The sequence below is a fragment of the Notamacropus eugenii genome, chromosome 1, assembly GCF_028372415.1.
Source record: "Notamacropus eugenii isolate mMacEug1 chromosome 1, mMacEug1.pri_v2, whole genome shotgun sequence".
Taxonomy (NCBI): domain Eukaryota; kingdom Metazoa; phylum Chordata; class Mammalia; order Diprotodontia; family Macropodidae; genus Notamacropus; species Notamacropus eugenii.
Window position 1 is genome coordinate 261389804 of NC_092872.1, and position 18334 is coordinate 261408137.

Consider the following 18334-nt stretch of genomic DNA (forward strand, 5'->3'; position numbering starts at 1 on the left):
CTTAACTGTTTCAGGAATCTTTTGGGGATACCGATTTCCACCTGAGGGCAAGTGCTTAACTCCTCTGATCAACTCTCCTTAAATGTGTGATTGATTTAAAAATAGTTACAAATTTTTAATTCATACTTTTTTTTTATTTTATCACTTTTGGATATATTTGAATATATTCCCTTACTCATACCCATGAGCCTTTCTTTGTAACAAAGCAATGGAAAAAAAAGTATTTAGGTAAAAACAGTTCAGCAATCACATCTGGCCACATATATGACACTTTATACCCACAAGTTCCCATGGTCTAGTGAAAAGAAGGATTTGTGTTTCTTCTTCCAATTTCTGGGGCCAAAATTAGTCATTCCAAAGACAGAATATTCAACTTTAGTTTACTATTCTTTTCACTTATATTGTCATTCATTTTCTGTGTCTATTCATTTTCTAGTTCACTTACTTTCCCCTTTTGCATCAGTTCTTACATTTTCTCTTGTTTTTCTGAACACCTCATATTATTCATTTCTTATGACATAATGATCTTCCACTACTTTTCTGTGCCATGGGAAAGTCATTCCCCTATCTAAATGGACCCACTCTGTTTCCAGTTCTTTGTTAACAAGGACAGTCCCAGCATGAATATTTAGATTTAAATAGGTCATGTTTCTCTTTAACTGAATTGTTTTGCTGGGTCTCTTTTTCAGGTGAAGCTCTGAAGGTATCAGCTGAAACATTTACAGATGATCCCTGTTATCTGCCCAAGAGGGAGGCTGTGGTTCAGGCTGCCCGTGCCTTGTTGGCTGCTGTCACCAGGCTGCTCATCTTGGCTGACATGATTGATGTTATGTGCCTCCTGCAGCATGTGTCTACTGTAAGTAGAAGCTATATGATGGCAAGATTGTCTTCCTCTAACTTCTAGAGTGGCATAGGGATAGTGTTCTCTGGACTGTGCTGCTCAGTGGGAAATCTTGTAGACACCGTCTCAGCTAGTGCGTCACTCTAAATTTGCAAATGTTATTGGTGACTGGCTCTCTTGGTTCATGGACATTCAAGCCAATCCAACAGCCAATTTATTAAACTTCTGTGAAGTAGCTCCTATGTAGGCTCTGGGGATACAAAGAAAAACATGAATTGCTTACCCTTGAGGAGTTTACATTTTACTGGGAAGGGGAATACAACATAGCATGCAGCATTGGGATTCATCATGTATACCTGTAAATAATATAAAATACAGAAGTATGTTCAAGGTAATGCAAAGAAATTGCAAGGAGAAGGAATTGCTAGTGACAGTGAATTGCTGGGACAGTGGCTAGAATAGGAAAGGTTTTGTGTATGTGACAACATCTGAGCAGTGGTTTTTAGGAAGCTAGGGGTCTTCCCAGACAAAAGGGAAGGAGTGCATTCCAGGCATGGGGAAGGGGTGGTATTCACTCAAAAGCAAGGAGATGGTAGATGGAATGTCAGAAATGGGGAAAGTGTTTAAACAGGAATCAGTCAAAGATCCAACAGAAAACTAAAAAAGATTCATGGTAGGTTGATTAAAAATAGCTAGGAGAAGGTTCTACATTGTGTGTGTGTGTGTGTATGTACATTTGTACATTTGTATGTACATTTGTACACATTACATTATGTTCCTCCTCCAGTGCCTCATCCTAACATCAAGGTGACCCATTGGTTTCCAAAGTCGTGCCAGTGGGACATGAACTTTGTCAGGATCTCCAAAGCTATAAAGGCTTTGACAAGGCAAAATCTGGTGATGGAGTGTGATGTGGGCTTTTATGATAGTCACCTGAGAAACAGCCCAGTTAAGTTTGAAGAAGCTCATGACCAGGCTGGCCAAGGGATCTATTCCATCACAACAACAACTCTCATCTACCAAGTTAGAGAAGGGCCTGGTTCTGTATTGGTGGAGAGCCCTTCCCACACTGATGAAATCACAGTTCCTTGAAGTGTAATTAAACCCTACATGGATAATACTTCTTGTGACTGTAACAGATGGTGTGTATCCTCTTCCTTTCATTTCCTCCTCCAAACCACTCCTACACCCCAAACTTTGACAGATGATTTTGAGAAGAAGACCACAGGACAAGCTTGGGGGGGGTTGCCTTGCTTTAGAAAGTTCTGCTAATATTAAATTCTCTAGAACCATCAATCCAAGAAAAGTATAAATGTAAATTGTTCTTTTCAGTTTTGCTATCTGTTTATCCATGTAATTCAATAAGTTTTCTCTTTAAGTCCTTGGATGCTATGCCATTTGGGGCATATATATTAAATGTTGATGTCATTTCATTAATTTTAAGCAAACTGCAATTTCTATTTATCTATTTTAACCATGTCAATTTTTTTTTGTTGTTTCCTTGTCTGAAATCATGAGTGCTTTCCATGGTTTTCCAAGTTGACCTGAAGTATAATATATTCTGCTCTAGGCCTTCATTTTAACTCTGAGTTTTTATGCTTCAAGTATGTTTTTGTAAGCAACATAATGTTAGGAGTCTCCCTTCTGATCCATTCTGTTAACTTCTGTTTTTCTGATGAACTCATCCCATTCATGTTCACAGTTGAGGATCAAGATAGGACCTATGATCTTAATGTTATAGAGAATTCCCAGATAAGAACACTCCCTTTACTAAAGCAAACTGACACTTCCTCTGTGCCTTTATTATTTTAGAACTGCCTAGAGCGCCAAGAGGTTAAGTCACTTGGCCAAGGTCATGCAGCCAGGAAGTGACATAATTGACTTGAACCTAGGTCTTCCTGGCTTTGTGGTTATCTTCTATGTGGCCTCTCAGCAGTGTGTCCATGGTGAAGATTGCGATTTTTATCTCTTTCTCCATTTTATCCTTTTAAACTTTTTCCTTTCTTTGCTCCCTGCTTTTCTCTTTACAAAGAAGATGAAAGAGAAGGAAAGTGGATAATGCTAGTGATTTGAAATGAAAATGATCTGGTTCTACTCCACTGCCCATCTACTGCCCATCTACATCCACTGCCCATCCTTTCTTTACCCTGACTGATCATTGGTTCTTAAATTTTTTCTTTCCTTTTATATCTCTTTTTATGATCTATCCTTTGAAGGTAAAGTTTGTTTGGCTTGTGATTGTTCTCTCTGTGATTCTACCCTCTCTCTTAAACGTGTTCCTGTTTTCCTGTCCCAACAGATTTCCCTATTAAGTTACACGAATTACTACATTCAGCTCTGTATGTTTATATGTTCAACCTATTTTTGTATGGTTTAGAAGAGAGTGAGGTTCAGCTGATGCCTGTACCGCCTACTCTTCTTTCTACTAGGTGACTTGTGTAGTCTTCTGATTTTCACTTTGCTTTGTGGTACTCTCAAATTTGGGTGCTTTTCATTTACAATTTCTTGAAATATGGAAACAGTTTTGTTTTTGTTCATGGCTTTTTGGAAATCCAAGAATTTGAGAATTATTTCTTCCTGAATTCTCTTCCAGGTCAATTTTTTTTTATGGTAAATACTTTATATTACCTTCTATTTTCCAATCTTTTGATTTTATTCTATTATTTCTTGTTGTCTCGTGGAATCTTTGAATTCTATGTGGTCCATTGTAATTTTTAGGTAGGCCACTACTTGGGCAAGGTTTTCTAGGTTGTAGCCTAAGTTACTTATTCTCCTTCCAATTCCTTCCTCTGGAGCATTCTGTTTCATTTGTTACTCCATTTTTATTTCTTTATTCATTTAGATCATATTTCTCTTTTATTTCCTCTTCATTTCTTGTGACTAATCCATTTTTTTCCCTCTGAGAATCTGCTGGTAGTTGGTATGGAGTTATTCTCTTCTGGATTTTAGTTCAGAAATCTATTGTATTTCTCCATGTATAATACTCCTTCTTGTGTAAGTGGCAAGATCTGAGCAATGCTTTTTAGGAAGCAAGGGGTCTTCCCAGACTGAAGTGAAGAAGGAGTACAGTCCAGGCATGGGGGAAGGGTGGCATTCACTCAAAAACATGGAGATGATAGATGGAATATCATGAGTAGGGAGAATGTTTAAAAAGGAGTCTGTCAAAGATCCAACAGGAGACTGAAAAAGGTCCATGGTAGACTGATTGATTAAAAATAGCTGGGACAAGGTTCTGCATTGTGTGTGTGTGTGTGTGTGTGTGTGTGTGTGTACACATTACATTATTTTCTTCCTCCAGTCCCTCATCCTAACATTAAGGTGACCCATTGGTCTCAAGGTAGGTGCTAGTGGGACATGAACCTTGTCAGGTTCTTGCCACTTACACAATAATATTGACCCATAGTATTTCTTTGTAGTGATAGATGTCTTGTTCTGTTTAGTCCTATCCTCAGTATTAATTCATGATTTGGGACTTTGTGCCAGAACTAAGTAACATTTCCTCCCACACTTTAGAATGGAGTGATCTGGCCCTATTTGATCCTAATGTCAATATATAGGGGGTGGCTTGGCGTGGTTTGTTCCTGACCTCAATCACCTGGGCTTGGGCTACTGCCTTCTACCTCCTTCTCTGTGCTCAGGTATTGGTAGACTTTGGTATCCTTGGTCAGAGTTCCGTGGTCCTCTGTTCTCTCTCAGGCATCCCTGGTCAAGACATTGCTTCAGGTTTCTACTCTGTTCATCTGAACTCATGCAGGTTTCCCTAATGGGGCCTCTGCTCCAGTGTTCACAACTTCTTGCTGGTTTTTTTGTATGCTACTACACTACATGAAGTCTCTTACTAATGTTTCTCTTTGGATTTCTTGATTTTAATTTGAACTGCCTTTTTTAGATCATTGTTGGAGAATATGTGTGAGAGCTAGGCTTCTCTATGCCCTTTCATGTCTCCAGCATAAACAAAAATCCACAGTTATTTTATTTAAAAAAATTTATTGCTTCTTTAAGAAATCATTATGATTTTCAATAATCCTCTGCCACAGTAGAACATTTCCTCATAATACAGAAGTGCTGTTAAGCAAAACAAATTGATGAACCATGTCTGACCGTGTATACCACACTTAGTGCATGTAGTCCACCACTTTTCTACCAAAGGAAAGGACCACAGGCTATCCAATATGGTCAATGTGTCAGTTTGTTTTGCTTAATAGTACTTTAAAATTGTCTGCTTTAAGCTAGGGGCACATCTCTTTCTTCTTCTTTTTGTCTTACATGCAACTAAAAGAATTTTTATTATCTTCAGCATTTTGGGGGAAACCTTAATTTATTCTAAGCCTTAGACTTCCCTATACTATGACTAGGTTCATGCCATTGGATTAAATTTGCATTGTATTATGAGCCTCTCTTTCCATATTGGAGACTGATTGTGGTATAGTGACCTGAGAGCTGGCTTTGGGGCCTGGAATACCTGGGATCAAATCCTGCCTGTAACATATACTACCAGTGTGACCTTGGGTAAGTCTGTGTTCTAGGCAGCTAAGATTGTACATTACAGAGAAGCCAGAAGAGAGAATTTCCTCATCTTGTAGTTCCATATATCAATGAAATCATAGATCCAGGTCCTATCTCTACCTTCAATGTATTAAAAAACTAATGACAATAATTAATAATAATGATAATCATAGCAGCCAGTATTTATATAATTGGGTAGCTACATGGTGCAGTGGATAGAATGTGGGCCCAGAGTCAGAAAGACTCTTCTTTCTGAGTTCAAATTGGTCTCAAGACACTTACTAGACTCCCCCCAGTCAAGTCACCTAACCCTGTTTTCCTGTGTTTCTTCATATGTAAAATGAGCTGGAGAAGGAAATGGCAAACTGCTTCAGTCTCTTAGCCAAGAAAATCCCAAATGGAGATAACAAAGAGTTAGACACAACTGAAAATGGATGGAAAAACTTTTCTATAACACTTTAAGGTTGGTAAAGTGTTCTACAAATATTACCTCATTTGGTCCCCATAGCAACTCTGTGAGGTAGGTACTAACATTACCCCTATTTTACAGATGACAGGAGTGAGACAGAGTTTAAATAATTTGTCCAGGAACATATGGCTAGTAAGCGTCAGGCTGAATTTGAACTCAGATCTTCCTGACTTCAGGTCCGAGGCTCTATGCAATATGGCACTGCCTAGCTGCCTTCAAAGGGAGATCACTAGGCAACCACACAATTTTCTCTAAATCTTATATGCTGTACGCTCATGGAGCTTGCCTATAATTGTGTAGGCTTTTTATCAAAGCTCTCATCCTTCTTCAGGGATTTTCCCTCTTGAAGCCTATGCCATGGGAACATTCAGCTCAATAAATATCTATTAGGCACCTTTGTGGGCAGGTAAGTCCCTACGCCAGGTGCTCTCTTTTCTCTGACTGTTTTGAACTGTGCTTTAGTAAAGACTTAAAGGAATCCCTGTGAGCAGAAGACTGAGCTAGTTTCTGGAGAGACACCCAAACCCTTATACACTTTTCAATACAATATGGGAAAAAGACACATATGCCAATAGCTATAATGCATACATGCACTTACGGTTTTCTCGATATTCCTTTCTTTTATGGATTCCAAGGTGAAATGGTTACTTTCTTCCAAAGTTCTAGTCATTTTTACTTGCCTAATTGGGTAGTATTATTACAACTCTAAGGGACCTTAGAGATCATTTAATCTAAATTCCACATTTTACAGATGAGGAAACTGAAGCCTTAGGAGCTAACATGACTTCTGTATGATCCCACAGCTGGCAGTTTGCAGAATTAGGATTCTAATTCAGGTCTTCTGAGTTCAAATGCTCTTTTCATTATTCCAAGCCATTTCCAAGTAATTTTTCTTTGTTGGTTCTCTGTTCCCTTACCTTCTAAGAGATAGAACCATCAGCAAGGCAAGATAAGGATTACTAAGATGTTCTACTCTCAGCAGAAGGAGGAGTCTGGAAGAATTCCAGAAAGTTGAAATCAGTCACCTTGAAAATCTTTTTGCCTCTGTGTCATTCTCCTCTTCTGTCTTGGTCAGGCAATATCCACGTCCTTTTAGGACATTTAATGTCCCTCAAATCCCATCACTTGTTTTTCCCCTACTTTGTCCTCATCTCAGTACTCTGCTGCCTGTGTAACTGCAAAACTGTGGTATGGAACATCTTAAATACCACCTTTCTTCCCATTCTTTTTAATAGATTTGCTTCTTTTGGACAAGGTACATCATTCTATCGGGGTGTCCCAGTCACTCAAATCTACCAATAATCATTATATCTCTTGCTTACATGGTGCGAGAAACTTTATTTCATTTGACTCTTGAAACAACCAAGTGAGGTTGGTAATGCAATTATGTTGTTGTTCAGTCATTTTCAGTAGTGTCTGACTCTTTGTGACCCCATTTGGTGTTTTCTTGGCAGAAATACTAAAGTAGCTTGCCATTTTTTCCTCATTTTACAGATGAGCAACTGAGGCAGAAAGCTAGAAAGTGTCTCAGGTCAGATTTGAACTCAGGAGGATGAGTCTTCCTGGTTCTAGTCCTGGCACTCTGTCCACTGTGCTACCTTAGATGCTACACAAGTATACTTCCATTTTATATAGATGAAGAGTATGAATTTAGGTGAAATAATTTTCCTAAAGTCACATGGCTGGTTAAACTTTACATCTAGGATTAGAACCCATATTTTTTGGCTACAAGTCCAGTGTTCTTTCCCTCTATTCTCTGCCTTGGGTTTAGTGATACCTATGATATTATTTTGTTTACCTCTCTTGGTTAAAGTTTCAAGTTTACTTTTGTTTATTGCCTATATTCGGTGGATATTTATATAGACGTCCAAGGACATAAGTATTTTTCATGACCTCCTTCATTGTTGTTTTCTCTTGAGAGTTACTGAGTACCACTCTTACAGAGTGTTTTCTCTGTGTGTTGCCTGTGGTCCTCTAGAGTGTCTGGTTTTATAGTTTTAGTTGGATATTTTTCTTCTTCTCCCCTTAAGTATCCATTTATAGCACTCTTTATCAGGCTAGCAAGTCTCTTGCTTAGCAAGTTTCTCCTCGTATTCTCAAGATTAACATTATCCCTTGCCCACCATTCTGGTGTAGGAGGAGGCCATGGTCCAGAAAACCAAACTGTTTTGTGACGCCACCTACATAACTATTTCCTTCTTACGTTCAATCTAACCCAACCCAACAAGAATTTATTACTCACTTACAACATATGAGTCGCTATGCTAGGTCCTGGGGCTCCAACGGTAGAAACAACCACAATTCTGATCCCAAGAAGCTTGAATCTCAATTTTCTATCTTGTAGAATGGGAAGAATAATGATGATTCTGTTCAGCGTGCTCTGTCCAGAAAGACTTGTAAGCATAGTTCTGAGGGGTTTAAGTGACTTGAATTCCTGGCATTTAAGTCCCCCACAGTCCAATGACATTTTACTTTTTCAATCTTCTCTCATCTCATTATCCTCCATATACTTTTTGGCTTTGCCAAACTCAAAGTAATCTCTGACTCTGAATATGCTGGTGCTCTGTTGTGTTCCCACCCCTTCTTAAATGCTTCCAGATCTCTGGAGCTTCCTCTAATCCCCTTGTTCTGGGAAATATCCCCCCTCAAGTCTCATATAATGTTTTAGGTGCACTCACCATACAATATTGCACATAACAGTGGTCCATGTTGGTATCTAATCTCTTTACTGGACCATGAGCTCCATGAAGCAGGGGCAGGAACTGAAAGAACTTAATAAACTATTTGTTGTTGCTTTTAGGACACCTAATTCCTCAAGGGCATCCCTATAGCTTTGAAAAATATCAGTCTAGGTCTGTTTCAGTGTATTGCTAGATGTCTCTTGTTTTTCTTATCCTTACTGAATTATGGCGTCTCTGCGGAGACTGTCAATAGCATAGAACTTTTTGAGAATTTGGCTGGCTACTGTGTCTCTTTTCAAGGACATAGGCTAAGACTACCAACTGATTTAAACATGGACCCCTTAACAGTCATGAATGTAATAACAACTTCCAGCCCTTACTGGCCAGAGTTGTATTAAAAGATGGTTACATTCAGGAATTCCTGATTCTGCACTTCAAAAAAGTAAATTGTTCCTTGAGGAAATCCAAGATTGTGTAAAATTGAAACTGAGCCAATTCAGGGGTTAGAGGGGAGAAAGTAAGCAGAGAGCCAGCTCAATGTTGTCCTTCCTCTGGGCACAGAGAAGGACCTGAAGCAAATCCATTGTGTTGAATTGGATTGCTGTTGCATTGACTTCGACATTCTTGCTATTTTGAATGAATTTTTCAAAATGACATTTTTTTGGTGTACTTTGTTATCATTCCAACTGGCTTAGTCCACATTGCTGATTAATCAATAAAAATTTATTCAGGACCTGTTCTGTACCAGGCATGATGTTAAGCCCTGGGCATACAAATAGAGAAGTGAGGCGGTCACTGTCCTTGAGAAGCATATTTTTGATTGATGGCTCCTCATGGGCCATAATTTTCTTCCATGAAATTGGAGCTCAAGGTTGCCATTATAGGACTTAGAATCACAGTGTTTCAGGGTTGGATGGATCTCACAATCATCAAGTCCATCTAGCCCAAGGTCAGAAGCCCCTCTACAATAGAGCACACAAATTGACTTCAAGCCTTTGCATGAAGGCCTTCTTTGGAATGGACCCTGCCACCTGCTGAGGCAGCCCATTCTATTTTTTGATATGAAATTTGTCCTTACATTAACCTTCAATTTACCTCCATATAACTTCTACCCATGGCTCCTTGTTTGCTCCCTGGGGCCAGGTAGAACATTTCAGAATTTTTTCCTATAGGACAGGGCTTTATATACTTGAAAATAGCTATTATGTCCCCTCTCTATGATATTGGATCTTCTCCATACTTAACACCTCCAGTTTCTTTGGCCAATGCTTATATAGCATGAACTTTACTCTCTTGGTTTCTCTCTTCTGGATGCATTCTAGCTTATCCATTTCCTTCCTTGGATTTAAAATTAGAACCCTTAGAGATCATCTAGTTCAGCGTTGGGACACCTGTGGCCTCAAGGCCACAGGTGGCCCTCTAGGTTTTTAAGTGCAGCCCTTTGACAGAATCCAAACTTCATGGAAAAAATCCCTTAAATACAAGGATTTGTTCTGTAACACTTGGATGAAGTCAAAAGGTCATACCCATGAGCCTAGAAGGCCACATATGACCTTGAGGCCACAGGTTCCCCACCCCTGATGGTCCAACCTTTCATTTTCCAGAGGAGGAAATTGAGGCATGGAGAGACAATATGACTTTCCTAAATCAAATGTACTGGATTCCCAAATTCCGAATGTACTAATGGCCTAGCCAGGATTAGAACCCAGGATTTTGATTCCAAATTCAGCATTCTTTTCATCACTCCAAGTCTCTTTGGACTTCCAAAAAGCTGGACTTGATTATTTTCATTTTGAAGAAAGTCAATGAGTTTAATCATTATAGTGAATTTTATTTCCCAACTTTCATTTATTTTTTTGTGCAATATTCAAAGTAGTTTAAGCACTCTAAAAGGAAGTGTTGATCCCTGTGGGTTTTGGTTGAATTCTCCTTATGAAAAGACCAGGTAAAAGATCAGCATCACCACAGGGAGTTGGTACAATATTTATTAACTCCTTCTTTTGAGTGTATTTTTAGCTTAATTTGGAAACTGGTATTCTGAGTTCACAGTCTGAGCAATGGCTCTCCAAATGTGTTTATTTCCAAAGGTGTTTATTTTTTTTCACAGAAAATCATGCATTACTGAATTGGCAGCTGAGTCTTTCTGCCCCTCTTGACAGTTGAGGTTCTTCAGGTGTGATTTTCCCCCTTTCTGGAATTTACTTTCAGGAGAAGGGGCAATATTCTAAAATCCTTTCTTATTGGAAGCATTGTTGTGGTAGTTTGAAAAACCTCTGGTTTTAGGCACTTAGCTGTTCTTGTTTCAGACTGTCTCCATCCTAAAAATACCCTTCTCTCCTGCCTGTCATCCCTGCCTTGTCCTGCCCCTTCTCCAGAGTACTCCAAATTTGGAATTGTACTTAGAAGAAACTTGAAGCTTCTTAATTTATTGGCAGGAGGTCGCCAGGTGGCTAAGGGGATAGAACATTGGATCTAGAGTCAGGAAGACCCGACTTCAAATCTGGCCTCACACACTTACTAGCTATGAGACCCTGGAGAAGTCACCTAATCCTGCTTGCCTCAGTTTCCCATAAAATGAACTGGGGAAAGAAATGGCAAACCACTCCAGAATCTTTACCAAGAAAACGCCATGGCCAGGATTGACATACTACTGTCCATGGTCTCACTAAGAGTTGAACACGACTGAACAACAGATTTATTGGCACCTCCTTCCCTGTGGTGTCAGAGGTACAAAATCTAATCAGTCACACCTGGGTTTGACCTTCTCCTTCCCTATGGGACACTAGGCCTTCTATTATATTACCAAATCATTTTGTTATGTGGGACAACCTACCAACTCCCATACTGAATTTGGAAAAGGATTGAGTGCCTGGTCTAATCTGGATGCTGGATTTGGAGGGAGCTTCTCACACCATCAGTCACCTCACTCCAGGTCATTTCAGCCATGGCTTGTACTGTCTTTACTACTGAAGTCACAGTCTATCCTGCTCTTCTGGAGGTCTTTTTGTGACCCTCAGCAAGTAACTAACTTCTCTTAGACTTCATTTCCTCGTCTCTAAAATGGGGATAATAATATCACCTTCCTCACAGGGTTGTGGTGAGGACCAAATGAAAGAATATAGAAAGTGCTTTGAAACTTTTAAAAATTCTATACGAATCATAGCTATTATTCATGTCCTTTCCTTTTAAGTGACTAGCATCCCTCTTATTAGAGGTATGGAAGTAGTTCAGTCCTCTTTGCTGCTCTGAGGGTAATGGAAAGAGCTGTAGGCAAGGAGTCAAAAGCCTTGGTTTCTAGAATCAGCTCTGCTGCTAGCTGGCCACATGACCATAGGTGTTATTTTGCCCAGTGTGTATAATGACACAGAAAATGGTGATTATACCTGTCTCAGTTTATGTCTCTTTAGATATATGGTATGATGAATAGGATGCTGAACTGGGAATCAGGAGGACCTGAGTTCAAATCCTACTTCAGACATGTACTAGTTGTACGACCCTAAGTAATTCATTTGAGCATGTGGATTTCAGTTTCCTATCTATAAAATCAGGGTGCTGTGCTCCATGGCCTCCAAGGCCCCTTCCAGTTCCAAATATATGACTCTATGAACAAATATAATACTTTGTTTTTATATTTGAAAGTTATAAGTAAATGTAAGACATTTGTAATCATAATCATAGGCCAGACAGATGTCACATTATATAATGCTTTTACAAAGCACCGTATAAATGTTATCTTATTTGAAGACAATTCATGCTTTTCTGTCCCCCACATACCTTGTGCAAAGTCATTAATCAGTAAATGTTTGGTGAATGAATGCATGAGCAAGTTGTTGCATTCTGTTCCAGGTACTATCTTTAAATGTCCCGAATGTGTTTATAATGTGCGTTGATATAAATGGACAGAACACTCAGTCAACAACATTTATTAAGTGCCTGCTATGTGCCAGGTATTATGCTAAGTGCCAAGACCACCACCAACAATAACAATAATAGAAAATTGAATGCTGCATGACTACAATGACCCAAATTGGTCCTGAAGAAGAAATGAGGAAGCATAGGGGTGGAGGGGTATTTTGGATGCAGAATATTGTATATACTGTCCAACTTGATTGATATGTTGGTTAGTTTTGATAAAATACTTCCCTTTTTTTTTATTCTTTGTTACAAACAATGACTACCAGGGTAGGGAAAGGGAGGGGGAGAGGATATGTTTGGAAGGAAAGCTGATGTAAAATCCAAAGATATCCATAAAAATCTAAAAGGAAATCTGGTAGCTGGGCCACTTTAACTTGACTTTGTTCCATTCTTGGGTCACTCTTGCAATTCCTCTAATGGCTTCCTTATAGCAGAATGCACTTGGAATTGTGTTTCCATTTTCTGCCTCTGCAGAAACCATTTTGTTAATGAAAGACATTATCTGCCAATGAGCTCTCTTGGAAAACAAAGTTTGAAAGTTAGTGGTGATAGTTCACAAAAACCAACACAAGTTATTTTTCACCACAAAATTTTGCCACGATCATAGTTGGCATTATATTCACATCATATGTATTTCATTCTCTTTTCTTCCATTTTTCTGACCACTATTGTGGTCTCCTTTGTTGGATTTCAAGTCAGGAAGATCTCATTTTAGACCCTGCCTCTGATATATAATCAGTGTGATCAAAGGTAAATTGTTGAACCTCCCTGAGCCTCAGTTTTTTCATCTGTAAAATGGGCATGATCACATCTACAGTATATGCCTTCAAGGATTCTTGTGATACTCAAAATGAGAAAATGTGGGTAAAGCATTTTGTAAATCTTTAAATCACTGTCTAAATGATACATTGCTAGTATTGCTATCTAGTTCCTGTCCTGTATACATGGTCACTCCCCAAGGAAGACTCTTTTCTGGGTTGTCTTCTCTTTTCTCTCTCTAGGAACAAATAATCACAGATTAGAGTTGGGAGGGATATTAGAGGTCATCTCATCCAATCCCCTTAATTTATAGATGCTCCAAATCATGCAAGTATTAAATGTCAGAGGCGGGATTTGAACCAAGTTTTTCTGAATACAAATTCAGCGCTCTAACCACCATAACAATTTCCTTTGTCTTCCTTGGTGATCTGCTATGGTGGGTTCATTGATCAGCCCTATGCAAATGACTCCTCCCTAATCTAAATTCATCCTGAATCCATCTCCTAAACTCCTAATCTCTAGCGAGTGGTCAGATTTTGTTATCAGCATTACTATTTACAGCATTGTTTGCACCGTCCTTTCCTGCTTCCCTAGTCTTTAGAATCTTTGGAGAGGCAGTGTGGTGGATTCAAAGGAGCCCTGGGCTCAGAAGCAGAAAGGATGTCTTCTGGTGGCCATGGATGTGGTCACTGGCCCAAGGACCTTCACTTGCAAGCTTCATGGTAGATGGCATCTCTTCCCTTAGCCAACCTTCAAATCTTGCTGCTTTGGTTCGTTTCTCCTCATCCTCTTTCTCATTTTACTGCTGGTGCTCACATATATTTCATGAGCTCAAGGAATGTGTAATCTGGAGAGAACATTAACTTTGGTTTACTTTTAAAATGCGTTGTCAGAGAAAGAGGAAAAAAATTATCCAGCAATGAGGAATAATGCTGGGCTAAACCAACCATTTGCTGGCAAAGGCTTCTCTGCAGAGCAGTATTTCAGCATCAGTGAGAGCTGAGAGAAAGTAGCCCAACATCATCCCCATTGTTTTATTTAGTGGAATGCTCATATTATTATCTTTTTCATAATCATATTTGATGGAAATCCCTCTGGGATGTTAAGAATGTGAACTTATGTCACCAGCGTCTGCTTTTTGAGTTGACGTGGCACAACTTGTTTTGGGTATCATTTTGTACTCAACTCAGTAGTATGTAAAATGTAATTTCCTTGAGAATAGGCACTGTTTCATATTTGTCTTTCCATCTTCAATGCCTCCAATGTAGTAAGCACTTGATATAGGTTGTTGTTTAATCATTTCAGTTGTGTCTGACTGTTTGTGATCCCATTTGAGGTTTTCTTGGCAAAGATACTAGAGTGGTTTGCCATTTCCTTCTGCAGCTCATTTTACAGATGAGGAAACTGAGGTAAACAGGGTTAAGTGACTTGCCCAGAGTCACATAGCTAGTAAATGTTTGAGGCTGGATTTGAACTTGGGTCTTCCTGACTCCAGGTCTGGTGCTTTAAACCACTGTGCCATCCACCTGCCCCTAACTTGATATAGGACTGTGATATAAGGATCCTCAAGCTAGAAAGAGGTCATTTAGTTCAACCCTTTTATTTTCTATATGGAGAAACTGAAGCCCAGGGGACTTACTAAAGGTCACATGAGGAGTGTTAGAGATGGGATTTGAACCCAGTTCGTCTGATTTTAGAGCCAGTTGAATTGGAAACAACTGTAGTTCAGTGAGTATTATAGTGGCCTATGGATCCCTTCTTGGAATAAAGTTGTTAAATGAATAAAATAAAGTATGTAAGATTACAAAGTAAATGAATTCGATTGAAATAAAAAATCAGTGTCCCCCAAATCTCAGTTTTAAGCTTTGATAGCTTAAATATAGGGGAGAGGATACTGGGAAGATAGCAGAGTAGGTCAGAAAATTTCAAGCTCTCAAGATTTTCCCCCACAAAAGAGTTAAAATAGCACCTTGGGGATAAACAAAGTGAGGCTGGAAATAAATAAGAATAGGGGCACAACAGGGGTTTTCTGGAACAATTTGAAAAGATCCAAAGAAAAATACCTGGACGAAGTCTGGACCTGTGTAGAGTAAACACCTCCATTTTAGGTTCCATTTTAACCACAGGGGCAATCCCTGGGGTTATCTGCTTTGGGAGGCTGCAGACACCCCAGCAACAGGAACTTTTGCCCCTAGATAGTGGGGGAAGTTTGGCGTTTGAACCTGGGAAGATTGAGGGAACCTCTGCTGATAAGGAATGTCAGACCCAGCTGAGTTATGAAGAGTAACGGGAGTGAGAAGGAACCAGTCTGTTGGGTGAGTGCAGAAGCAGTGGGGCAGAAAGCCTCTGGCTGTGGGCACTTTCAGGAGCTTGAATATTTGACATACGTTCCAGGAAGGAGGGGAGAACTGAAGATCTGGGGCAAGAAGCCCCATTTCCCACACTCCAGGGCTAAAGATGTTTACAAAAATTAAGCTATCACCACAAAAAATGCACAGGCAAAGGAAAGCTTTTATGGGAAAAGAGATGACCTGATAGGTTCATCTTCAGTGGAGGATAGTGAAGCAAAGAAACCCCCAAAGAGTAATGTCAGATGGTTACCCGCCCAAAAAGAATTCAGAAGATCTTAAAAAACAGTATAAATCAAATGACAGAGATGGAGGAAAAACTAAAAAAAATAAGAATAATCCAAGAAAAACAAAAAGGTTATGAAAGGAAAGTCAACCAATTAGAAAAGAAGATTCAGAATCTTAAGGATGAAAATGACATCTTGAAAATTAGAATTGGGCAAAGTGAAGCCAGTAAAATTATAAGAGATCAAGAAATAATTAAACAAAATATGAATAATGAAAAAATAGAAGAGAAAGTGAAGCATCTTATAAGAAAAATAACAGATTTGGAGAAATGATCAAGAAGAGAAAATATAAAAATAATTGGACTAACTGAGAGTTATGATGAAAAAAGAATCTTGGTCCAATAATAGAAGACATAATTAAACAAAATTCTCTTGAAGCATTAGAACAAGGGTGGGAGGGACTAAAAGTAGAAAAAAATCTATTGATCACCACTTAAAAGAGAACTTATGAGGAAAACTCATATGAATATCATAGTCAAATTCTGAACCCCCCAGCTGAAGGATAAAATATTAAAGGCATCAAGATTAAAACAATTTAAATATGATGGAGCTACAATTAGACTTACACAAGACCTAGAAGCAGAGACATTAAAGGACCACAGGTCTTAGAACACAATATATATTGAAAAGTGAAAGAACTGGAGCTCCAGCCAAAAATTTCATTCTCTGCAAAGTTAAGTATTATTTAGAATGAAAAAAATACACATTTGATAGACTCTCAGACTTTTAAGACTTCATTATAAAAAATCCTGAACTTAATAGAAGATTTGACATACAAGAACCAAGAGAAGTATAAGGTATATACCAAAGATTGATTATAAGGGATTCATAAAGTCAGTTTACCTTTATATATGTAAAATGTAAAATATATGTCTAAGACATTAATAATTGGGTAGCTCATAACAAAGATTGGGGTAAACTTGACTATGATATTAATTTAAAAAGTAAAACCACTTAGGAATAACTAAAAAGAGTAATTATTTTATACAAATGAAGCATTAAGAGGAAGAATTGATACAGAGGAATTAGATGTAGGAGGAGGGCTGGTAGTTCTGATAACCTACTTTCACTGGGAGTGGGTCTAAGAGGGAACAATATATACATATGTATATATATATGAATATAAAAATTTTCTAAATTCAGAGGAAATAAAATGGTAGGGGCATAGGGAGGGGGGAGAGGAGAAGGGAGGGATCTTTAGAGGGGAAGGTGGGAGTATAGGTAAAAGGGGGATTTGGAAGTGTGTTTAGATTTATGGGAATAGGAGGATAGGGCAGGGATCCTTGGAGGGTGGTAGGCAAGTAATGAGAGGATATGGTATTGGATAGAAGTAAAGTAAAGGAGGTGGGAGGGATAGTAAACAAGAGACATGTACAAACATAAAAACCAAAGACCAGGTGTAGGATAGGTTTGGGAAAGCATATGTCTATACATATGTGTATATATGTATATGTGTATGCATATATCTATAGCTATAGAGAAACATATCTAAACTTTATTGTAATCTTCTGAGGGTGTAGGGAAAAAAGAACAAAGTAAAAAAGAGCACAGTGGAGAAGAAAATTCACAAGGAAGCAAAGAAAAGATGGACAATTTTCCACACAACAAGTATTATTTATCATACAGGCTTTCTTGAAATAAAAAGAGATTGTTACATAATTTGAATCCTCTCTTATGTTCTGCTATGCACATGACATGCTTTTTTTCTTTTTAACTTTGTATCTAAGTTCCAGTATTCAAGTTTATGATATGATTTTGTTTCTTTTCTCTATTCTGTATTTGTGTTCTGGCATTTGAGTCTAAAATAAAATAAAAAAAATAGGCTCACCCAAGCTTAAAGTTACATTAAAACTTTTGGGACACCTTGTATTAAAAAAAAAAACCTCAAAGGCTCCAGGCTAAGAAGTTCTGTTTCAAGGAGACAACTTTGGAACTAATATGTTGAATTGAGCACATATTTAAAAAAAATTACCCAAACCAAATTGAACTTTGAGAGTTATAATTGCATATGCAGTCTCCTGCTTCTGTTCTTTTCTCATAGAAATAGGTATTTTTCAAGTTCAGAGCAACAGGAACAACAGATCTTTCCGCCCCTCCCCCGTGCCCCCCAATATCTTGGGTTGTACAAGGAAAGTGTGTAATGGAATAAAATCTCATCTTGGTTGTTAGTTTGGAGAATGCTTTGCTGGATAGCAGTGGAACTAGGCAACTTAAGGCATTGGTTTAAGGACTCCTGTCACTTTGGAGGTGAATCAGCAGATCCTACTGTGATCTAATCCTTCTAAGATTTTACAAACTGCACATTCATGCTTTCCCAACACATATCTATTAAGTACTTACTATGGGAAAGGTCTCTTGTTCAATATGGGGAGTATAATGAGGGAAAATGACATAATCTCTGCCTTCAGGGTGTTTCCATTTTAATGGGAGGGACAGAGCACATCTACAAAGGACCATCACCGTAAGAGGGAATATGATACAGCAAAGGAGAACTTGACTGAGTGCCATATGAGAGTTGAGGAAACGGT

At 38.5% G+C, this 18334-nt stretch overlaps 1 protein-coding gene across 3 annotated transcripts in view; it reads left to right on the forward strand.

Annotated features, from left to right (window-relative positions):
- The window catches only part of CTNNA3 (catenin alpha 3), a 1968199-nt gene that overhangs the window by 105889 nt on the left and 1843976 nt on the right, over positions 1 to 18334 (forward strand). For all 3 annotated transcript variants that reach the window (XM_072628816.1, XM_072628814.1, XM_072628812.1), the window contains exon 4: positions 690 to 856. In XM_072628816.1, coding sequence (XP_072484917.1) covers positions 690 to 856 — 167 coding nt within the window. The remainder of the gene's footprint in view (positions 1 to 689; positions 857 to 18334) is intronic.